The 25,719-nt window shown below is 41.7% G+C and overlaps 1 protein-coding gene across 1 annotated transcript in view; it reads right to left on the bottom strand.

Annotated features, from left to right (window-relative positions):
• Positions 1–25,719, bottom strand: part of LOC126285291 (protein qui-1) — a 1,482,105-nt gene that overhangs the window by 403,283 nt on the left and 1,053,103 nt on the right. The window contains exon 8 of the mRNA XM_049984579.1: positions 10,810–10,972. Coding sequence (XP_049840536.1) covers positions 10,810–10,972 — 163 coding nt within the window. The remainder of the gene's footprint in view (positions 1–10,809; positions 10,973–25,719) is intronic.

Here is a 25,719-nt window from a genome sequence, read left to right on the forward strand (position 1 = left end):
TAAGGGACGGTTTGGCAAAGTTTGAAGACAAACTGTAAAATGTCTCACCGTGTCTGGTTGGGCACTGCCTTGGTGAATAGTAAGTCCAGGATGGCTGGTCATGAAGGAAAGCGAAACGGGGCTCAGAATATCGACGACTGTAAGGGTGCCGTGGATGACAACCATAGGGGTCCTGCTATGTAGAGAATTGGCTCCACAGATTGTCACTGCTGGATGTCTGGCCACACAGCGGTTGATAGTCAGGATGGTCTCCCATTGTCGTCTGGGATTTGTCCAGGCACGTCTTCAGTCTGAATCTCATTGAATGGAGTATACGAAGAGTCCTGCTTCGAAATGAGACCCGATGATCACCGATGATATGTCTGGAGATGCCCTGGACAGCAGTGGAATACCAGCTTGATGGTCCATCGCTGACCTGCCTGATAACCAGAAGTGATAGTCCAGGCTGCCATTGTTTTTCATAGCACGCCGCGTCTGGTTCTCGTTGGCGGCAGCCTTAAAGCACAGCGATACGTCGACGATATTCTACGCTCTGTTCCGTTGAACTTCAAGGCTAGCCATCGTGGGCTTCCATTTCAGCTAGATAATGACCTTCCGAAAACAGCGAGAGTTTCTACTGCTTGTTTTCTTGCTTGCCAAACTCTCTACCTTGAGCAGCAAAACCGCAGGATTCCTCTCCACTGAGAACATTTGGAGCATTATGGACAGGACCCTTGAACCACCCTGTTATTTTGACGGTCTAATGTGGCAATTAGATAGAATTTATTATTTTATTCAAAGCCGTTACTTTCAGAAACTGTAGTATTTACTCCGGAATATAATTCAGTCGTCAGTTGCAATTATATTTGTCACGATATCACTCAGGAGGACATCCAATAACTCCATCAGTCAACGCCAATCCGAAAAACAGCTTGCTCATGGATCAATGCCTTATTGACTTACTCAATTCGTAATGCTGTTTCTTTTGAATAAATCATCCACTTGTTCTGAAATGGTAATCATTGCTTTATTTGTACATGTACTACACATCTACCGATGGATAATTACTTCATAATGAATGTTTTTGTGTTGGAATGTATTTTTACTGGTGTCTTAAAACAATGTAGTGAACAACATTAACATCAGTATTTATTCCATTTACATATTAATAATTGTAGTTTTTCGGAGTAACATATTTTTAGGTTGGGTAGTACCTCCAAGTACATGTGACAATAGCAAGCCGTTAAAGTTTATTTTCCTTTCGGCAGCAGGTCAGCTGTTCAAGTGTGGACATGTGGACGCAAAACGTTTAATCCATACTGACAGCTGTAGTCCATCTAATGGATTGTGCAGAAGATGTCAGGTAGTAAATTAGGTGACATGTTTGTGGCAAGAATGTTAGATACAGAGAAAAAACTACCGCACGGTTAAGGTTCCAAAGATCACAATATCTGCACTTATACCCATAACACCCTGTTTGTTATCAATATTGTAGTGATGTTGTCGATTAGTCATGATTTTTTACTGCTTTATTTTTTTATTTTACCTTTCGGTAGTCTGTTGGGAGACTGTAGAGTTCGACTGTCTATATTTGTCGAATTATTGGTTATAATAGCATAAACTGCCAACACAATTGTCTGCAGATTCGCTATATGTGACTTACAAGTTAGGTGAGGTATACATTCATGTATAGACTTCAGCTGTTCCGGTGAACCTCCCCTACCATGCATCAGCCGTTCACAACACTTTTCCCACCACCACCATTTCCTACTCCCCATACCACGCTCTCTGCACAACTATGTGTCGAGTTAATTTGCGCACACTGCCACCACACTATCACACAGAGGAGCTTCGAGTACTTATCAGCGAAGTTATTTCCTTAAATAAACATTGTAGTGCAAATATTTCACATAGACGCTATAGCAAAATGATACTGACATCCTTTGAGGGATTTTAGGGGCTGTCTCAAAGAGGAAATTAGTGATAGGTTGTCAGGGATATGTCATTCAGTGGCACTCTGAAACAGCGAAGTTATACCACTTGGCAGAAAACATGGGCCTTATGCTAATTTTGGAAAGTGGACCTCCTCGCTATGGACCTGACAGTATTCGTATCGAACGTGTCAAAGTAAACTACGACACTACTTGTCACCTGAGAGTATAAAAATTAATGTCTGTCGCCAAAGGCCTGTACTTGAGACTGGCGTTGATTTCTCCACGCTCTATAGGGTTTGCAGATATGGGCCCCTATTGTAAGGATGCGGTAGATGCACTATCTCTTGACTTACGAAATGGTTCAAAAATGGCTCTGAGCACTATGGGACTCAACTGATGTGGTCATCAGTCCCCTAGAACTTAGAACTACTTAAACCTAACTAACCTAAGGACATCACGCACATCCATGCCCGAGGCAGGATTCGAACCTGAGACCGTAGCAGTCGCACGGTTCCGGACTGCGCGCCTAGAACCGCGAGACCACCGCGGCCTGCCTTACGAAATGCATTTGACTCAGTACCACAAGTACGCTTATCGTCAAAAGTACGATCATATGGCGTTTCAAGTTAAATTTGTGATTGGAATTAGGACTTTTGGTAGGGACGGTGAAGCATGTTATCTTGGGTGGGGAGTCGTCATCAGATGTAACGCAAATTCGAGTGTGCCCCTAGAGAAGTGTGCTAGGGTTCTTGCTGTTCATGTTGTTTACTAATGGCCTTGAAGACAATAGTAATATCACGATTTTTGCAGATGATGCAGTTATCTATAATAAAGTACTATCTGAAAGAAGCTGCATAAATATTCGACCAGATCTTGATCAGATTTCAAAGTGGTGCAAAGATTGACAACTTGCTCTCAATCTTCAAAAATGTAAAATTATGCTCTTCACAAAACGAAAAAATGTAGTATCCCATGACTATAATATCATTGGGTCACTGTCGGAACCGGCCATCTCATACAAATATCTGGATGTAGCACTTTGTAGGGATATGAAATGAAATGATCACATAGGCTCACTCGTGAGTAAAGCTGGTGGTAGAGTTCGCTATTTAGGTACAATACTGGGGAAGTGCAATCTGTCTACAAAGAAGATTGCTTACAGATCACTCGTGTGACCTATCTCAGAACATCGCTCAAGTACGCGGGGCCTGTAAGGAATAGGAGAAACAGGGGATATTAAGTGTATACAGAGAAGAGCAGCGCGACTGGTCACAGGTTTGTTTGATCCGTTGGAGAGAGTCGCAGAAATATGGAGGGAACTGAACTGGAAGATTCTCGAGGAAGACAAACTATCCTATTCTATTAACATTGTTTCAGGAACTGTGTTTAAACGATTACTTTATGGGTATATTACAACCCCCTCCGTATAACTCACATAGGGATTATGAGGATAAGATTCGAATAATGCGCTTGCAAAGTAATTCAAGTATTCTTCGCGCACTCCATGCGTGCATGGAACGGCAAGAAACCCTAAGAATTAGCACAGTGGGACGTACGAAGCACCTCACGGTGGTTTGCAGTGTACAGATGTAGATGCAGCTGCCCCGCGTTTGATTACATTTAGCCGCACTGTGAACGTTTCCTTTTTTCGGCGGTTATCTTCGAGTTGCCTTAAGTTATTGGAGTTTGTGCATAGTCGTCATAGAACGACAATGTCGGTTAGGGATACACGTCAGGAGGGAGTCTGCCAAAAGGTGTCAACGAGTACGGTCGATATAATCAGAGAGGGTGATTTTGCTGAATGTACGCAAAATGCAGGAAACCATTTTGAGAGGACAAGGAACAAAAATGGTGAGGTGGACATATATGCATAAATACATTCCAAGGAAGTGTACACAAATTCGAAGGTGTCGATGAACATTCTTTGACATTGTAGGTTTCAGTGACTGAAAGCACGTATGAAAACACATCTGCGCAACTGTTCTATGTGTTTCTATATGGTTTCGATCCACACATAACAATCCCCACCTACACAATGAGGCTGAACCAGTGCTGATGGTTCGTTGGCATCATACCTCGGGCATTCTTCGTAGCACAAATGGTGGGTGCTGTGAAAGTTGACGATACCGCCCCTCATAAAGATAGCTTCGCCTATATCTAGGATGAATGACAGAAATTCCAGCGCGATCGTGGCCTTTGTGACGAATCAGCGACAAGTCCTTGACCACTGAGGTAATAAGGCACGCACACGCGGTGAGCGGCGCGGAATGTGGCAGTTGCCGTAGTGACAGTTCCACTCGGTCATCTGGCTTACCCCATGGTGGCGGGCCACCTACTTGCTGTTAGTGCTGGGGTCACCGTCAAAGGTATCTCCACTTTCAAGGTCTGGTACTCCTACTGCAACGCATTCATCTCCTACGTGCTGCGGCTCGCGTCGGTGCTCTTTGTAGCTTTCCGCCCCCTGTTGGAGGCGAGACGGTATCGTTTACTTGGCATGGTTGCGGTTGTTTGTCTTCTTCTCGCGTTGACTGGCGCCACTCGGTTTCGCAAGCGTTGCACGTCCGCTAGTGGCAGAAGCGGCGGTTATCGATATGCGGTTACCCTATCTTTGAGGCGACGTCGTTGTTTTTCCGAGTGGTGTGAGTGTGCGAGTTCGGTTGGCGACTCAGGAACAGCCAGGTCCGCGCAGTGCCAGAACACGCCGGGACCGCTGGCGGCGCGCACGGACTGCCGGATGGAAGGGCTGTGGTCACCAGGGTGCACGGCCTCGTCGTAAACCGGATCCAGCAAGCCTTAACAAGAGTGCATTTCATTGAAAGTAGAGAAACCTCCACCATTGTGATATCTCGCTATTCTCCAGTGACTTGGGTTCCTGTTGCTGCTCGTAGTGTTTTCGAAGCAAAGAGCAGCGAGTGGAGTGCTTGGGGAAGGCGGGTCTGATTAGCTTTCCTCAAACGGCAGTGTGCATTTCCTCGCCTTGCCGCTGCTGTCCGTATTCTGGACGTAGTGTAGACCGCCGCGTCCGGCTTTGGCGTAATGTTCCATGGTTGCATTTGGTTTATCGGACGTCGGGTAGCTTCAGCAAGATTATCATTAGTCATTCGTTAGACAGCCAGTAGTCTGAGTTACCATCTTGTGAAGTGAATGCAACTCTTGGCTGCATATCTCATCGCTCGCGAAAGTGTTTGTTGCAGGACCTTCTCAGAGGTCGATTCTTGGAGCGCCGTCTTCATCAGTTGTTTTAAATAAGTTTTGTTATTGTATTTGCTGTTTTACAGCAGGTTTCAAATTTGTTTTTATGTTATTGCTATTCCTGGCGCGTAAGTCCTTCAGCCGTGATTGTGGTAATTTACTTTAAAATTCTAATTTGGTATTTGTATTTTAGCATTAAGCCTTAAATCCATGCTTACTGCCATTCCTGGCGTCTGATGCCTTCTGCTGCGTTTGTGGCGATTTACCTTAATATTTTAATACCTGCAATTTGTAAATTGCAGCTAGTTCTTAAACAATTCTTAACTTATTGCCATTCCTGGTGAGTAAGGCCTTCTGCCCAGATCATAGTGGCTTGTTTTTAAAACATTATCTGTTGTATCTGTATTTAATGGTGATTTACTAGATTGCAATTCACTGAAAACACTATTATTTACACTTGTTTATTCCTTCGTTAATAACGTGTGGTATTTTTTATTTATTGTTGAGTCTGGAATTACTGGTTTAAAATAAATTGTGTGTAACTGTAAAAAGCAGCCAATAGTAACTGATTACGGTCCCGTCCACAATCGTAACCGAATCCTGCCTTCCCTTGACTATCAGGGTTCATGGTCCTTCTTGCTCCTTGTTTCCTGCAGGCTTTCCCTGTGTGACAGGTGTTGAGAGTATTTTGATAATGTTTTAGTCTTCGGTGAAAGCTGTATTAAGATGACTTCAAGGGTATCAAAATTTGTGCTACCGTAAATTATTAGGAACAAGACGATTTCATGTAGAATTAATTGAATTTTCTTATCAAGAAGTGCAAGCTGGTAATGGATACACAATGATTGTTGGACATACTAAAAATATTGGCTACGAAGTTTTGCTTCCTCGAATGTATGCATTAGCAAACCCAATTCCAGGTCTGGTAATGTGACATGACACCTAAGTGAATAGTTAGAATGATAGAACTGTGATGCACAGATTAAACGTGTGACTTCTAACGATTAATGTTTAACTGGCTATTTGAAAATAAATTCTAAAATTAGTAAAATTCGTTGTTCAAACTGTTCTGATTTCAAAGTTTTCTTCCACTGGTAAGAAATAATTTAAAACCAAAATGTAACTCTGATCGTATCTGTTTAGGAACACGATTATCACTGTTAACGAGACGATCAACGGATATAAGCCTGCTACTCAGTCAGTCCGACGCCTGAGCATTAACAAACTTTAATATTAAAATGAGTAACACGCTTACATTATTTTTAGTTTGTTCCTCAACACACATTTACAGGCCCTGAATTCCATCCGGTAATCTTCCAAGAAGGGTCGTGTGAACTATGTGTATAAGGTTTTTAAAATGTCAACTTCTGTCTTTACAAAAGATTCTAGAAAATGAGCGCATATGCCTACATGCATTGACAAAATATTTTTGAATAATAAAACATGTATCTTATCTGTTTAAAGGACCCTACTGAAATGATATCTAAGGACATTCCTGGAAATTTTGTACAATGCCTTTTATACGTGCTGCAGTGTACTGATTTCCATATCTGATTGCTTCTACTATACGATATTCTAGTCATTCACAAAGAAACATTTAACGTGAAACTATGTCTCGGCTTCTTAAGTCATTGCACGTCTTTTACTTTGTTGGTTAGCTTCACTGCATCATTTTATGTCAAGAATGTCATCAGCTGCTTGTAGCACGATATCTGACTACGATAAGCACGATAGAAATATCGTTAATAAGCATCGACACAAGATCAGATCTTTCCAACGAGGTATTACACCTTTTATTTCAGATTTGCACAGATTATTATTTTCAACCCCAAAGCAAATTTTCATGTTTGCTTCCTGAACTAAAGAACGTGATCGTGGCTTCATTTCTACCCTGGTGATGTAGCTTTTCCGTAAACCTCCATGGAACATTTTACACTTAATTTTATTGCTAAATTTTGCTTAGTTAATTTATTTAATTTTCTAACCAGTTCTGCTGACTTTCTTAGGAACTGATATTTCGCGACATAGCCAGGGAGGAGGCAAGCGAGCCAATAACTTTAATGAAGCTAAAAATCCCACAGATAAAATATTTTAATAGTTCAGATTAGAATGCTGCAACATTCAGTGATTACTGGTTTCAGGTGATATTCATCTTCCAATCAGTTATCAATTCGAGTGCAATGTCTTATTTCAAGATTAGATAGGCACATTGTCATCAGTATACCAATAAATCATACACTGGGTATTAAGAAACGATACCGAGAGTCGTCGAGGGGTAATATACGGTATCACGAGGAACAAATCGAGAGTAGGAACGCATGTCCGGAAAAGTCACTAAACTACGCTACAGAGCGTCGACGTTACGGGCGCCAGCGCCTGTCGCTAGGCCCCTCCTTCGGCAACAAACGTGATTTTGTATGCTGACGGAGCATAGGCGAAACATCTTGTAAGGAGAAGATGGAGCTACCTTCTGCATAGAAACGCATTGCCTCCGTTGAATGCAATGCCTTGTTGCCTCAGACGATGCGGTTTCTGACACAGGTTTCAATCCGCACTTTATTTCTACTACATCTACGTGATTACTCTGCTAGTCACAATAAAGCGCTTGGCACAGGTTTAAATGAACCACCTTCAAGCTGTATCTCTACCATTTTACTCTCGTATGGCGCGCGGGAAAACGAGTCCTTAACTTTTTATGTGCGAGCCGTGATTTATTTTATCGTAATGATCATTTCGCCCTATGTAAGTGGATGCCAACAGAATATTTTTGCAATCTGAGGAGAAAACTGAAATTTCATGAGAAGATCCCGTCGCAACGAAAAACGCCTTTGTTTTAATGTTTGCCACTGCAATTCACGTACATCTATGTGGCATTATCTCCCCTATTTCTGATAATACAAAACGAGCTGCCCTTTTTTAATTTTTCGATGTCCCTTGTGAGTCCCACCTGATGCGGATCCCACACAGCACAGCAGTACTCCAGAATAGAGCGGACAAACGTGGTGTAAGCAGTCTCTTTAGTAGACCTGTCGCACCTTCTAAGTGTTCTGCCAATGAATCGCAGTCTTGGTTTGCTCTACCTACAATATTATCGTTCCAATTTAGGTTATTTGTAATTGTAATCCCTAAGTATTTAGTTGAATTTACAGCCCTCAGATTTGTGTGACTTATCGCGTAATCGAAAATTTAGGGGACTTCTTTTAGTACGCATGTGAATAACTTCACACTTTTCTTTGTGCAGGGTCAATTGCCACTTTTCGCACCATACAGATAGCTTATCTTAATAATTTTGCAATTCGCTTTGGCCATCTGATGACTTCACAAGACGGTAAATGACAGCATCATCTGTAAACAAACTAAGACGGCTATTCACATTGTCTCTTATGTCGTTAGTATAGATCAAAAACAAGGGCCTATAACATTTCCTTGGGGAACGCTGGGTATTATTTCTGTTTTACTCGATAACTTTCTTTGTACTGGTACGAACTGTGACCTTTCTGACAGGTAATTACGAATTCAGTACAACAACTGAGGCGACATTCCATTGGCACGCAGGTTGTGAGGAACGGTTTCGAAAGCCTTCTGGAAATCTAAATATATGGAATCAATTTGACATCCCCTGTCGACAGCACTCCTTATTTGATGGGTATAAATAAAGAGCTGATTGTGTTTCACAAGAATGATATTTTCTGAATCCGTGCTGCCTATGTGTCAATAAAGCGTTTTGTTCGATATAATTCATAACGTTGGAACACGGAAAATGTTCCAAAACCCCACTGCAAATCGACGTTAGTGATATGGTCCTGTAATTCAGCGGATTACTCGTTCTTCCCTTTTTGGGTATTGGTGTGACTTGAGCAGTTTTCCAGCGAGCGGTTGTATATAACTGCTAAATATGGAGGTATAGTATCAGGATACTCCGAAAGTAACTTGACTGGTATACAGTCTGGACCGGAGGGCTTGCCTCTATTAAGTGATATAAGCTGCTTTTCTACACCGAGAATCTCTACGTCTGCATTTCACATCTTCGCAGTTGTTCTTGATTGGAATTCAGGAATATTTACTTCGTCTTCTTTGGTGAAGGAGTTTCGGAAAACCGTGATTAATAAATTTGCTATAGTGGCACTGTCATCAGTGACTTCACCGTATTTATCTCGCAGTGGATGTATTGATTGCGACTGGCACCTGGTGTGGTTTATGTGTGACCAGAATGTCTTTGGGTTTTCTGCCAGATTCCGAGACAGAGTTTCGATGTGGAAATTACGAAAAGCACTAGCACTGAAATAGGCGCTATATTTAGAAATTCTGAAAAACTGTGACAATCTTTGAGATTTATCGTTCTTTTAAATTTGGCATGGTTTTTTCGCTGTTTCTACAACAGCGATCTGACCCGTTTTGTGTACCATGGGGGATCAGTAACATCACTTATTAATTTATATAGTATCTGAATATATATTGCCGTCGATTATAGCTCTTTGAAATCATTCCACATCTTTTATACACTTTCATGATCAGATCTCCTGTATACCGAGAGAAACGGGAGATTTTAGAAGGTTCCAACAACATCTTTGGAAGACTTCCGCCTATGTACCGATAGCATAAAAAATCACGTTAGCTGTTGAAGAGTTTGCCTGATGGCAGGCGCTGGCCCCTGTAACTTCGACGTACTGTAGCGTCATTGAATGACCTTTTTTCCTCACGACACTTTCTACAACCTCTTTAAGTTTGCCTGTATCTTTAACACCCTGCACGTAAGACTCATCACAATGACATAATTGTATATGCACCACTACTACGCCATTGTTGGTTTGAATTAGCCATATAGTACATGTTTGCTGCTATGTGACTTGTGTCATGAGACTGTATAAAGAATATTATGTTCTAAGGTGCTTTTGTAAAAAAAGAGTACATGATGTTTCGTCATAATGGTGCATACCATTATTTCATTGCCGTCAATATTATTCATGAGCTATTGCTATGTTGATGACGTATTTCTGTCTACTCTTGGGTCAGGTACTGAACTCGAATCAATAGATGATGTGAATATGACTGAATATCCCGTCGAAACTAATAATAATTGGATGTTACACCACTGAGATGTGCGCTATTAAAGGAATTTCTCTATAAAAATTTCCTGCTTCATTTTATTGTGATCAGTACTGATCATATATTAAATTATGCTTGAACTTTGTGCACTGGATATATGATGTGGTGGTGTTAGTCACGCAGTGCCACATTTGCCGAGCGGTCTTAGGCGCTGCAGTCATGGACTGTGCAGCTGGTGCCGGCGGAGGTTCGAGTCCTCACTTGGGCATGGGTGTGTGTGTTTGTCCTTAGGTTAATGTAGGTTAAGTAGTGTGTAAGCTTAGGGACTGACGACCGTAGCACTTAAGCCCCATAAGATTTCACACACATTTGAACATTTTGAACGCAGTACCGAAAGAATAGATTATTTGTGGGCTCGCACATCACTCAGTGGTTGCAGCACTGCTTCTGCCATCACAAACCTCAAACTTGAGCAATCCCGTGCCACTGCCTTGTGAGTGAGAAAAGTTTGAAAGTGTGGCCTCATCACTTTGCAATTCCTCACCTTAGCAGCTGCCCCAAGTACTGTTTCTAGGAACGTGCTGTCCTACCAGACTCTTGTGTACAGATAGCAAGTGCAGCAGTACAGAATGGTGCGCAGAGCTGGCGGCTGGCTCACCTGGACCGCCTTGTTGCGGGCCTTCACCTCCGGCTCCTCCTCTAGGCTCCTGGCGATGAGCGCCTTCAGCTTGGCGGTGGCCAGCTCGCGGAACTTGGTCAGGTACGCCTCGTGTTCCTCGCTGTCCGGATCCAGGCCGGCACTGCTGGAGCTCCAGGGCACGCTACGGACACGAAAGCACCGCTTGGTCTTACCTGCAAACTGTATTGTCTTTTAACCTGAACACTGAAACCAAAGATATTCTTCCTTAATGTTCTATGGCATTCGTACCTTAATTTAAGTTCCTAAAAATGTCAACAGGCTTTGGACAATGATATGCAAACACCTTGAGAAATGTATGCTTGAAAATAAATGCAAATGCTAGCCAAGCCCGCAGGCTGCGCCGTCCTGTCTCACCATCTTTGCAATGTCCTCAGTGTCAAAAGAGCGGTTCTCTATAGTTGTGAGTGCATTATGTGGGAGCTGTGTCACTTCTGACGTGGGCATATTCTTGGTGCTCGCTTGGTGGCTGCTTCTCTAACTGTTGTTGTTGTTGTGGTCTTCAGTCCTGAGACTGGTTTGATGCAGCTCTCCATGCTACTCTATCCTGTGCAAGCTTCTTCATCTCCCAGTACTTACTCCAAACTACATCATTCTGAATCTGCTTAGTGTATTTATCTCTTTGTCTCCCTCTACGATTTTTACCCTCCACGCTGCCCTCCAATACTAAATTGGTGATCCCTCGATGTCTCAGAACATGTCCTACCAACCGATCCCTTCTTCTGGTCGAGTTGTGCCACAAGCTCCTCTTCTCCCCAATTCTATTCAATACCTCATTAGTTATGTGATGTACCCATGTAATCTTCAGTATTTTTCTGTAGCACCACATTTCGAGAGCTTCTATACTCTTTTTGTCTAAAGTATTTGTCGTCCACGTTTCACTTCCATACATGGCTACACTCCATACAAATACTTTCAGAAACGACTTCCTGACATTTAAATCTATACTCGATGTTAACAATTTTTTCTTCTTCAGAAACGCTTTCCTTGCCATTGCCAGTCTACATTTTATATCCTCTATACTTCCACCATCATCAGTTATTTTCCTCCCCAAATAGCAGAACATCTTTACTACTTTAAGTGTCTCATTTCCTAATCTAATTCCCTCATCGTCACCCGACTTAATTCCACTACATTCCATTATCCTCGTTTTGCTTTTGTTGATGTTCATCTTATACCCTTCTTTCAAACCACTGTCCATTCCGTTCAACTGCTCTTCGAAGACCTTTGCTGTCTCTGGCAGAATTACAATGTCATCGGCGAACCTCAAAGTTTTTATTTCTTCTCCATTGATTTTAATACCTACTCCGGACTTTTCTTTTTTTTCCCTTTATTGCTTGTTCCATATACAGATTGAATAACATCGGGGAGAGGCTTCAACCCTGTCTCACTCCCTTCCCAACCACTCCTTCTCTTACATACCCCTCGAATCGTATGACTGCCATCTGCTTTCTGTACAAATTGTAAATAGCTTTTCGCTCACTGTATTTTACCCTTTCCACCTTGAGAATTTGAAAGAGAGTATTCCAATCAACATTGTCATAAGCTTTCTCCAAGTCTACTAATGCTAGAAACGTAGGTTTGCCTTTCCTTAATCTCTCTTCTAATAGAAGTCGTAGGATCAGTATTGCCTCAAGTGTTCTAACATTTCTACGGAATCCAACCTAATCTTCCCCGAGGTCGGCTTCTATCAGTTTTTCCATTCGTCTGTAAGGAATTAGGGTCAGTATTTTGCAGCTGTGACTTATTAAACTGATAGTTCGGTAATTTTCACATCTGTCAACACCTGCTTTCTTTGGGATTGGAATTATTATATTCTTCTTGGTGTCTGAGGATATTTCGCCTGTCTCATACATCTTGCTCTTCAGATGGTAGAGTTTTGTCAGGACTGGCTCTTCCAAGGCTGTCAGTAGTTCTAATGGAATGTTGTCTACTCCGGAGGACTTGTTTCGACTCTGGTCTTTCAGTGCTCTGTCAAACTCTTCCCGCAGTATCGTATCTCCCATTTCATCTTCATCTACATCCTCTTCCATTTCCATAATATTGTCGTCAAGTACATCGCCGTTGTATAGCCCTCTATATACTCCTTCCACCTTTCTGCTTTCCCTTCTTTGCTTAGAACTGGGTTCCATCAAAGCTCTTGACATTCATGCAAGTGGTTCTCCTTTCTCCAAAGCTTTGTAATTAAGGTAGCCGAAATGTTTGTTGTTTCAAAACGCAGTACATCGAAAATTTATACGGCATACAGCGAAAGCCGGAAATAACACCCGGTAAGCCACAATGCGGACGAAAATGTGTAACGGACGGTCAATCGAGAGGTTTGTGACGAAAAACGAGGGGCAGCTGCAAAAGTCGCTGCAAAATTTAATATCACACTAGCTGAACCTCAAACCCGTCAGTACAACAACAACACGAAGCGAACTGCAGCGCGAGCTGGAATTCCAAAACGACTTATGAGTGATGCACATGCCCGTAACAGGAAACTGTGCTGCTGAAGCCGTACAATCTAGACTACGGAGCAAAGAAAAAAAGTCATTTCGTGGGATGACTCTTCTGTCATCCTGTTTCCAATTTTTGGCCGAATTTACGACCCAAGAGGGGAGAATGATGAGGGTTCGCTGCGATTTTCGCTGATCAGATTTATTCTGTAGTGCATTCCAAGACAAGAGGGCCGCTGTTCACACAGCTCGCATCGTCCACGACTGGTTTTACGAGCATGACGATACACTGTCGCGTCCCCCCTGGCCACTACAATTACCAGATCTCGGTATTATTGAACATTTGTGCTCCACTTTGGAAAGAAGAGTACTTGATTCATATCCACCTCCGTCAGTTTCATCTGAACTTGCCACCATTTTTTCAGGAAGAATGGTATAAGATTTCCTCGAAGACCATACAGGACCTATATTTATTCTTTCCGAGACGACGAAGCCCATGTAGTTGAAAATACCCCATACCTCGAGATACAGGAGGCCCTCCCCCAGATTCCCCACAAACTATCGTATGGGTGCCTATGATGGAAGCTGTCTGGAATGCCATAGGTTTTCCTACACCGTATCAGACATGATTATGTATTGTATTTTTGATATTTCGATATTTTTTTCCAGCCTCTGCAAGCTGTGCTGGACTTTGGTTAAAACTACGTGTAACGTTCTTACCTGTCCATAAACTGAATCTGCCAAATTTATCACGTTGCAAGAAAGACGCACTTTCCTTACTTTCTTTTATGAGTACTACTTCTAACTAGTTCGCTGCAGGAGGTTAAGCCTTAACTAATACAACTCTCTTGTTCATAGGATACGTTATGTCCTACTAAATTAATACGAAATTTTAAGCGTTAGGACTTCTATATCTCACCTTTCTCTAGTGCTAGCATGTAGCGAAATGCTTTTGGAATTTGGAGAAAAATACTATGGACCACAAAGTGCATGTATAGAAGGCTGTGAGCGATCAAATCGGGCGACGTACATTTATACCGTGTCGGTATCATGAAAATCAGATCAAGGCACCATGTTGTCTATTCAAAGGTTGTCTGAAGTAACTAATTGTGTCTCTTTATATATCATACACATTGTTTTGGAAAGTTACTTCTCACCTCAGCCATTCTGTTAGTTTGTATATAATTTGTATGTAGTTGGACGTATATGCGCCAGAAAACTTCTCAGAATGTAGAATACATTGGTGTGGTATGTCAAAGCGATCTTCAAATGTTATGTCGAATATATGTGTGTAATGTTTCATTGTTTACATAGTCAGCAGAATAAATGTGTTTTTCTACTAACCTGTTATGCTTTTTTCATAGCTGCCATCCTGATAAAATCATTCTAAAATTATTCTCGTGAAAATATGTATCTAGTTAGGTTTGTGGAACATATGTATCCCACTTCACCGATTTTCAAAGTCGTCCAGCATAAAATTGTTTTCGTAGTGAGAGTGTCATAATGGAAGATAGTTTTGGACTTTTTCTTTCTCAAATATATGCAAAATGAATTTAAAAGAATGAAAGAACTAAGGACAGAAACAGTTTATCATAAGAGTGTGACAAGCCCTGCTGTGGAACAAATGCAAGCACGATGACCTGTTAAACACGGGCAACACGTAAACTCATGTCGCCGTGCAGTGCCCGGGAGTGCAACGAGGCGGTAACATACGTCAAGCACACACAGCACACGCGAGCGAAACTCGTCTGCAAAACCTCAGCTGACACCATGAAACATGCGGAAATACTCCGTGCAGTCTTCTACCTAATGGAAGGAGGTAACTCGTAAAACGAAAAAATGAGGGTGAATAGGGATATGATGTAAAAACAAAGAGAGGATGTTCAGAGATGGTCAAGGATTTATTCAAGGAACCAACCCTCACATTCACATCAGGCAACTGGAAGGTTATGGAAAATGTGCTTCAGCATGGCTTGACACGTATGTCAATTCCGAATAGGCGTATAGAATTTTACCCAAAGTAAGACAGTTACTGAAGTACTACCCAGACAAATGTAAAAGAAAATCCAACAATGTAGAAGAGAATAGGAAGTAGTTTGCCAAAGGACAAGGATTCAGGGATTTAAAATTTGAGGCCAGATAAATTTAATTCACCGGTGAAACACTGCTTGTTCGCAATTTTTAACATTCTCCCAGTAACTCTCAATCACGACGTTCCGGGCTGGATTCCCGGCCGGGATGTGGATTTTTCTATCTAGACTCTCTCTCTCTCTCTCTCTCTCTCTCTCTCTCTCTCTCTCTCCCTCTCTCTGTGTGTGCGTGTGTGTGTGTGTGTGTGTGCGCGCGCGTGCGTGTGTGTGTCGTCTTCTTCTTCTTCATCGACGCGCAAAACGTCGAAGTGGCGTCAAATAATAGTGTTCCACCTTACGGCCGAATACTCCGGAAGGGGTCTCCCGGCCAATAAATGCTACCCGCAGATTTCATTTTCTGCCATTCTAAATAGTAAACTAAAACGCTAAAATACGCGTGCACGAAAATCTTGAATTAACGTATTCAGTGTGTCGAAACATACTTACATTAATTCTGTGAGTTATATTCCACGGATCCCGAGGAGAGTAATCTCTGGGACGTGGAAAGAAGTTAGAGATGTACATTCCATTTCCGTTGAGTGCAATGCAGTGAAACTCCTTTACGTTAATGTATTACAGTGCTACTTATAACTGCAAACTAACTTAAAACATTAAATGTAAAAGTTCCTTTGAAGGTATTCTTTAATGTTGCAGAAGAAATTACAACAGAAAGATCTTAAATATCGTGATATTGTCTAACGACATGTAGGGTGTTGAATTCATGTATCTGACTTTCTGTACTTATACTGACACCTTAAAGTCTTTACAAAGTTTATTTTTTGGTCCTACAGTTATATTAATGTTTTTCACTATTTTTTGTGATAAATGAAATACTGGTAAATTGATGTGTGACGTTACGCACCGGTACCGCTCAAGAAAAAAGTCATAACCGCAGATTTTAAGATGTGATATGACAGAACTTTATTTTTTTACACTAAAAATGTTGATTTAGAACTTTTAAAATGCGCAGAAATGTATTAAAGTAGTCTTTTAAAAGGTCTAAGTTTCAAACACCCCCTCCACGGAAGTTCGCAATACCTGAACCTCTTTATTTAAATAAGGTGCTATGAATTTCTCGAAAAAACCTCTGAAGGCTGTCCCAGAATTAGCACTGCAAACGCAACTGAACGAAGACGCTTCATTAGTTTTATCCACTGGGTTTTCTGACTGAGGTTTTTATCTGTCTATAATCCCAAAAACTTAACACTTTCTACTTCTTGTATTCCACTGTTTATGAAATCTATTTTTACAACACGTGGAGTTTTATGAGGAGGCCTGATTAAGTCTTGGAGAAATTCCATGATAATACATCTGTTACTATTTTCGAGTATTTCACAAGTTGCCTTTTCAGTGAGAGGACTATTACTAATTCTTATTCATACTCTTGCACCATCTGCAAAAAGTACAAAATTTGCATCTTTTGAATCTCGAAGTGGAAGATGTTTTACGTATAGCAGATACAGCAAAAGACTCTAAATCGACCTTTGTTGTACACCATGCCTGATTACTACAAATTCTAAGTGGGAATTGTTGTCAGATTGACATTGAACTGACACATTTTTTTTTTGTCGTTCGAATAAGATAAAAATCATAAACCATCTTTGCCTGACACGAGAGATTGTCTACAACATAATCCTTACTAAGTGTCTGTTTATGATTGTTAATAAGACAGAAATCCTGTTTCTATCAAAGTCAATGCTGTGTTTCACGTTCCCCTGCTAGAAATCTCCGTACGAGAAAACAACAATGAGAAAGATACGTTCATACCTGAATTTGGAAGAAAAAAACAATATATAGTTAGCAAGGGCAATACGATACTATGTTCCTGTAGAAATGTAAGGTGCCAAATTATTCACATTATTTTCTAGCAACAGTACTGCTTAAATTAATACTATAAGGAAGTTCCACAACAAACTTTTCTCGGTGTTCTAGCTGTATCAAAATCTCTATATTGTAGAAAGTTGATATCGTGGTAAGGCAGGCAAAGAACAGCCCGGAACTGAAAGTGTGTTGTGCCTTAATACGCCACGCAAATATTGGGCCGTTTTTTCACTAACCCTACAGTTACGTCAATAGTTTACGTGAACATACGGGAACTTTACGTTCCATCTCACTTGCACGAAGTTCAATCATGGGTAGTGTTTCATCATAATGGTGCACCACCGTTCAGGGTATTATTTGTTTGTCAGTGCTCTGATGACACCTTTCCGGACAAATGGACGACTAGAGACGATCCAGCATGACGACCACCACGTCCATCAGACATTATCTCTCTTCACCTCTGCACGTTAGCTGTTCCTGATACGGAAACTTTTAAGGCACTAAAACAAGAGAAGCGTCTTTGATTAGTGATCTTAAGCAATAGGTCCCGCGATCGAGCGTTGCCACTGCTTAAACTGTGAATAAAAATCAGCAGTTTTGGCGACCGAAGACTTCCGGCATAAGAAGTCACTTTCATTCTGCCAACGGCTTTGTAAAGAAGGTGGAGGAGCGAACTGAGGTTCAGGGCACTCTCTTTCTTTGCGATGGGAAACCGCAGGTAAGGATGGAAGAATCAGCAACGATCAGCGGCATGAGGATGCAGAAGGCAATGGAAACCACTCCATTAAAGACACGTAATGTGTATCCACAGGGCGTGTGGCCTATAGCTGAAAAAGTGTCATAATAATCTGTGCCTTAGCAGACGATTTCGGAAGAGTCCCCAAACCAAGGGGGAGGTGACCATAAGAAATAGGTTTAATAAGCAACGAAGGGATAAAGTTCTTCGAGTTGAGACGTGGAATATCAGAGGTTTGAAAGTACAAGGGAAGCTGGAATCTGAAATGTAAAGACTCAATGTAGATATACTGACGGTCAGTGAAACGAAATAGAAAGGAAACAAGGATTTCTAGTCAGTTGAGCGTAGGGTAACATCACAGTAGCGGAAAATGGTGTAACGGGAGTAGGATTCATCATGATTAGGAAGGTAGGGCAGAGAGTGTGTTACTGTGAACAGGTCAGTGATAGTGTAGTTCTTATCAGAATAGTCAGGAAACCAACACCGACAACTATAGTACAGGTACACATGCCGACGTCGCAAGTTGAAGATGGAGAGATAAAGTGCACGAGGATATTGAAAGGGTAATACAATATGTAAGGTAGAAGAAAATCCAGTACTCATGGGGGACTAGAAAGCTGTTGCAGGGAAGTTCAAAAATGGTTCAAATGGCTCTGAGCACTATGGGACTTAACATCTGTGGTCATCAGTCCCCTAGAACTTAGAACTACTTAAACCTAACTAACCTAAGGACATCACACACATCCATGCCCGAGGCAGGATTCGAACCTGCGACGTAGCAGTCGCGCGGTTCCGGACTGAGCGCCTGAACCGCTAGACCACCGCAACCGGCTGCAGGGAAGTAGTAGAGGAAAAGCTTACAGGAAATTATGGGCTTGGAACAAGGAATGACAGAGGAGAGAAAATAATTGAATTCTGTAATAAATTTCAGCTAGTAATAGCGAATACTCAGTTGAAGAAGCACAAGAGGAGGAGTTATACTTGGAAAGGGTTGGATGATACGGGAAGATTTCTAGTGTATTACATCATGGCCAGACAGAGATTCCGAAATCAGACACTTCATTGTAAGGCGTCAGATCACAATTTAGTTGTGATAAAGAACAGGTCAAAGCTTAAGACAATAGTCAGGAAGAACCAATGCGCAGAGATGTGGGATATGGAAGCACTGAAGAAATACCCTTGAATTTTTCTCAGGTTGTACATACTGCGATAGGGAATAGCTCAGTAGGAAGTTCAGTTGAAGAAAATTGGACATCCCTAAAAAGGGCAATCATAGAAGTTGCAGAGAAAAATTTATGCACAAGGAAGGTAACTGTGAAGAAGCCGCGGGCAACACAAGAAATACTTCAGTTGATCGCTGAACAAATGAAGTATAAAAATATTCATGGAAATTCAGGAGTACAGAAATACATGTCACTTGAAAATGAAATAAACAGAAAGTGCTCGGCAACTGAGGCGAAATGGCTACAGGAAAGATGTGGACAAATCGAAAAAGAAATGATTGTCGTATGGCCTGTCTCAGCATGTAGGAAGCTCAGATTAGCTTTCGGTGGAATAGAAGCAAGGGTGGTAACATGCAGTGGGAATTCCACTGAAGTGCAGAGTAGAGAGCGGATAACTGGAAAGAGTACATTGAATCGAATAAGGCGGAAGGGATAGATAATATTGAATCAGAATTTCTTAAATCGTTGGAGAAAGTGGCAAGAAAACGACAATTCACGTTGGTGTATGGAATGTATTAGTCTGACTTTCGGATAAATATCATCCACACAATCCCAAAAACTGCAAGAGCTGACAAGTGCAAGAATTATCGCACAAACAGCTTAACAGTTCACGCATCTAAATTCCTGATAACAATAATACACAGAAGAATGTAAAAGAAAACTGTGGTTATGTTAGATGACAATCAATTTGGCTTTCGGGGAGGTAAAGGGATGAGAGAGACAGTTCTGACGTCGCAGTTGATAATGGAAGCATGACTAAAGAAAAATAAGAATCAAGAGGGATAATAAGAGTGGAATAGCAAGAACGAAGTGCTCGGATTGAATAGGGTGTAGGACAGGGGTACAGCCTTTCGTTCCTACTGCTCAATCTATACAGCGAAGAAGCAATTATGGAAATAAGCTAAAGGTTCAAGAATGGAATTAAAATTCAAGATGAAAGGATATCAATGATACAATTCGATTAAGACATTGCTTTCCTGAGTGAAAGTGAAGAAGAATTACGTGATATGCTGAATGAAATGAACACACTGATGAGTACGGTATATGGACTGAGAGAAAATTGAAAAAAGAAAAAACTAAATTAATGAGAAGTAGCATAAATGAGAACATACTAGTACTGGCAAAATGGGCGTTCCTGGCCAAGAGAAGTCTAGTAGTACCAAACATAGGCTTTAATTTGAGGAAGACATTTCTGAGAATCTCAGTACTTTCAGCATTTCGCGGCCCTGTCAGCAACTGTATAAATATTAAATTCAAAATTAACAGCCTCAGTTGCGGAGTTACCTAGATTTACCTAGGTTTCAATTGGGATAACCCAACCTTCTTCAGAATTACACCTACTAATGTTTGTCCATAATGGACATTGTCAAACTAAAAATGCAAATACACCAAGTGTCGTCATATGTTAAAAACTTAACTGAAGCTGCCTCAGCCCCACTTCCCGACCGCGATGCGTCAGCCACGAGTGTTGTACTGGAACTCTTAAATTAGAATTTACCAAAAAATGAAATAAAATAAAGGTGCAAGTGAGGAAAAGGGCATACGTATTAACGCAGAACGTATTTGGAACTACTGTCTTAACATTTATTGATTATTCTTTGATCTTGATATGAAAAGGACATCACGTGTTTACAATGTGTGACCTGTCTAGGACAATATTGTGCTTAAGCACGAAGTTTAATCACCTAAAAAGAACATGGGTGTGGGAAGGACATTAGAATGCCAACATCGTCATTATTATGCCTAGGTGCATAATTTTTAAGACGTAAAGGTTAAGCATTTGCTTAGCCATAGTTACAACGCATGAAAATCCTATTGACTTAACACACAAATGGTCATGAATGAACTTACGAATAGTCTACATCTAATCTGTAACAGCCGGAAATACTGGCCATATAAAATGGTCAATATTCAAGATTAGTATACTTGACCTGATGGGGCAGAAACAAGCCAAAACAAACTTATGTACGTGCCAGATTGAGCTTCATGAAGTTATGGTTATAAGTTACAGAAGAGACTATAGTAGGGGAAAATATGGCGGCAATGGGGCACTATTTCGATGAAGGTAATCCACACACGTACTATAAAAGCCTGCGTGTGGATTACTGCCGTCATAATTCAGGCCTGGTGACCACTGCCATTGTATTTAGGGCATGACAACGGGAATTATTTAAAGCTACCGTGTGACTTTGCGAACATCGCTGCAGTCAACACACTTAAACTATTGACCGACAAAGGTCAATTATGCTCAAAGCTAAAGTGTGACTTGGCGAACAGCGCTCCAGTCAACACACTTAAAATAATTGACCGACAAAGATCAATATGGACTTAAAGAACTAGTTTAAACTATGGGAGGATGACGGGAAAATGGTTAAATTGTAATGTGATTAGGCAAGCATCGCTCGAAAATATGACGACATTTGGTGTATTTGCATTTTTAGTTTGACAATGTCCATTATGGACAAACATCAGTAGGTGTAATTCTGAAGAAGGTAAATCTAGGTAAATCTAGGTAACTCCGCAACTGAGGCTGTTAATTTTGAATTTTAATTTCTGAGAATGTACGTCTGGAGTACAGCATTGTGTGGTAGTGGACCATGGAATGTGTAAAAAGCTGAACAGAAGAGAATCGAAGCATTTGAGATGTGATGCTATAGACAAATGTTGAAAATTAGGTGGACTGATAACGTAAGGAATGAGGAGGTACTTCGCAGAATAGGAGAGGAAAGGAATGTGTGGAAAACACTGAAAAGCAGAAGGGACAGGATGATAGAACATCTGTTAAGACATCAATAACTTCAATGGTACTAGAGGGAGCTCTAGACGATCTACGGGAAACAAACGGGGCACATATAGAAACGTATCCATAAAAGTAACTTTGCGAATTATGCTACCATTTGAAACAAACTGCATAACTGTATCTACACTATTCGATCAAAAGTATCCAGACACCACAAAAAAGTATACAGACACCAAAAAAAATAAACGTTTTTCGTATTAGGTGTGTTGTGTTGATACTCAGTAGTCATTAGACATCGTAACAGAGCAGAATGTGGCGCTCCGCGGAACTCACGGACTCCGAACGTGGTCAAGTGATTGCGTGACACTCGTGTTATACGGCTGTAAGCGAGATTTCCACACTCCTAATCATCCCTAGGTCGACTGTTTCCGACCTGATAGTGAAGTGGAAACATGAAGGGACGCGTACAGCACAAAAGCGTACAGACCGATCTCATCTGTAGACTGACGGAGAACGCCAACTCATCGTCGTAATGTGTAATAGGCAGACATTTATCCAGACCATCACACAGGAATTCCAAACTGCATCAGGATCCAGTGCAAGTACTGTGACAGTTAGGTAGGAGGTGAGATAACTTGGACTTCATTGTCGAGCGGCTGCTTATAAGCCTCACGTCACGCCGGTAAATGCCAAAAGACGCCTTCATTGGTGTAAGGAGCGTCAACATTGGATTACTGAACAGTGGAAAAATGTTTTGTGGAGCGAAGAATCACGGTACACAAAGTGACGATTCGATGGTAGGGTGTGGGTAAGACGAATGCTGTCAACGTTACCTGCCAGCGTGTGCAGCGCCAACAGTAAAATTCGGAGGCGGTGGTGTTATGGTGTGGCTGATGTTTGAAGCACCTTCTTGCTTCTCACTGTTGAAGAGCAATTCGGGGATGGTTGGCGGAGTGGTTACACGACAATAACGTCCCTGTAATGGACTGGCCTACACGGAGTCCTGACCTGAATTGTGCAGAACATCCTTGGGATGTTGTGGAACACCGACTTCGTACCAGGCATCTCCAACCGACATCGATACGTCTCCTTAGTGTAGCACTCCGTGAAGAATGGGCTGCCATTCCCCAAGAAACGTTCCAGCGCCTGACTGAACGTACGCACGCGAGAGTGGAAGCTGTCATCAACACCATATTGAATTCCAGCATTACTGATGGACGGCGCCTTGAACTCGTAAGTAATTTTCAGCTAGATGTCCGGATACACAGTGTATCATAGTTCTTAGAAATTATTTATTCTAATCGGTGAAGGACTTCATTCCCAACCTCTATGTCATGGATGAGATTTTAGGTAGCGTAAGCAAATTGTGCATTTGCTAGCAAACAACCTTCAACTGAACCTTTTTCTGGATGTACAAAAATTAATATAGTTCTTGCATTGCCGAAGTTAGGAGGCACTCCGTGCGCCTACAAGATGGATTATTTATAATTTTGAGACTTTTAGTCGCACACATCGTTGACTAGCCGACCCCGAAGACACTCAGGATCGCCACTACATGCCGTGCCTTTTCTTGAGATTGTTAATCCAGTAACAGCAAGCTGGCGGAACAAGACTACAGCTTTCATCCTTCAGCAGGGATTAAAATCGCTCTTCGCCATTCTTTTAACTTATTCAAAGAGACGGGAAACGGTCTGCTTTTTTTTTTTTAGTCTCCGGTAATGGAATTCCTCGCTGTAAAATCGCTCTGTGATGTGAAATTAAGCTGGCAACGACATGACTTTGCGGTCTGCTGCTATATTGTCATGAATAGGTAATTCTGTTAATGTTCTTAGATCGTCCTGTCCTGATAGGCATACCATAAAATTTGCATTTAAAGACTGCTGCTTCAAATAATTGTTTTAAGCACCCAATCTTTATGAGTTTCTTTCCTCGTCATGATTCTCTCATTCTCTCGAGTACTCTGCTGAGGTATTGCGTTTTACCTTGTCTTTTGAAATTCTTTGAACTTCTAAATCTCTATTACATTCAGATTGTTTTATATAATCTCACTGCGAGATAAAAAATTAGTCACCCAGTGGGCGCCTCAGATGAATCGTTCACCCTTTCCCTATGCCGTAACGATCAATCACGTCCTCAATCGCGTACGTTATGCCTCTACGTGAGCACAAGGCAGCAGCAATGAGTGAGACGTCTATGTTTCAAGCGGACTTTGGACGGAAACATGGGAAATGTAAGGACTTGAGGAGCGACAACAAGAGGCAATATTGCAAGGGGGTAACCATGGCCTTACAATGTGTGAACTTGCTGGATTTGTTGGTGTTTCGCAGCGGACTGTTCAACGTGTCCTCAAGCAGTGGTGTAACACACGTGGCCACCAAACAGGACGTCGGAATTTCGGTCGGAAGGAGGTCACTACTTTGAGGGACCGGATACGCGTTTCATGGTTTGTGAATCAAAATCGTTTCCAAACCCGACAGGAATTGCTGTAGGCAGGAAATGGAGGTTCAGCTCAACCCGATAGCAGCAGATTTTTGCGACGGGAACTGCAACGAACATTTGGAGTCTCTTACCCGGCAAGAGGCCATTGCTCACATAAGCACATAAAGACGATAGCAGCAAAGTTGATCGAGCTGGAAGAAAATGTGACTGGTCTTCTTTTCCCCCACCCTATTACGAGTGGATGTTCAGTAAGTAATGCAACACATTTGTTTAGGTCGGACATTTTCGATGAAAAAAGAAGCAGAATTTCTTGTGGGACACTGTGGACTAATTCCGCTTCAGCCCCTATAGTTTCATGGTGTTCCGACAGGCAGTGGCACCATATGTAGAAAATGGCTTGTGCATTGGAGGTGAATTTCTTTTGGCGGAAAACCAAAGCATCGTACATATTCATAGGCGCTTGCAGAATATTTACGGAGAGCTGGCAGTGAATAAAAGCATGATGAGTCGTTGGGCGATGCGTCTGTCATCATCGAAACAAGGTTGTACAATCCTATCCCATCTCTCACATGTCGGGGGCTGTTTGCTAAAATGCTTTAATCCAGTCACACAGCTGGTCTGGTGTAACATAAGCTCGTATTTTGTTCATTGAGCGGCGGTGTGAAACTGGATCGGACACCTTCCGAAAGTCAGCGAACACGTCAACATCCAGTTGCTTTCTGGGTCTCGTGAACAGGCAAAAAGGGTTCAAATGGCTCTGAGCACTACGGGACTTAATATCTTTGGTCATCAGACCCCTAGAACTTAGAACTGCTTAAACCTAGCTAACCTAAGGACATCACACACACCCATGCCCGAGGCAAGATTCGAACCTGCGACCGTGGCGGTCGAGCGGTTCCAGACTGGAGCCCCTAAAACTGCTCGGCCACTGCGGCCGGCGTGAAGGGGCAGAGCGAGCTAATTTTCACACGAGCGTGGCTTTCGGAACCTATGTCAGTTCCTACATACGAGACTTTTGGAGTGCAGACGCCATAGGAGGTGGAGTGTTCACTGTTGTTCACAAAAATGTTGTCTATATTGAGGTCAAATTGGACTGTTACAGTGAAGGTATCTGGGTACATATAACAGGTAATGTGGCGTCTCCTGGGAAGCCCCATAAAAATTAAACTAAACCTGTATCAGACATGTAAATGTAAAGTGTAAAGAAAGCACAAAACTGAGTGTTTTTCTGTCGAGAAGAACTAACTATAAGACAGGAAATTATAAAACGTACAACTCGTTGATATGATATTCTTTGTGTTAAAAATGTTAATAAAATGCGTATTCTAGTATCGAAGAATAACTA

Source organism: Schistocerca gregaria, chromosome 8, assembly GCF_023897955.1.
Source record: "Schistocerca gregaria isolate iqSchGreg1 chromosome 8, iqSchGreg1.2, whole genome shotgun sequence".
Lineage (NCBI taxonomy): Eukaryota > Metazoa > Arthropoda > Insecta > Orthoptera > Acrididae > Schistocerca > Schistocerca gregaria.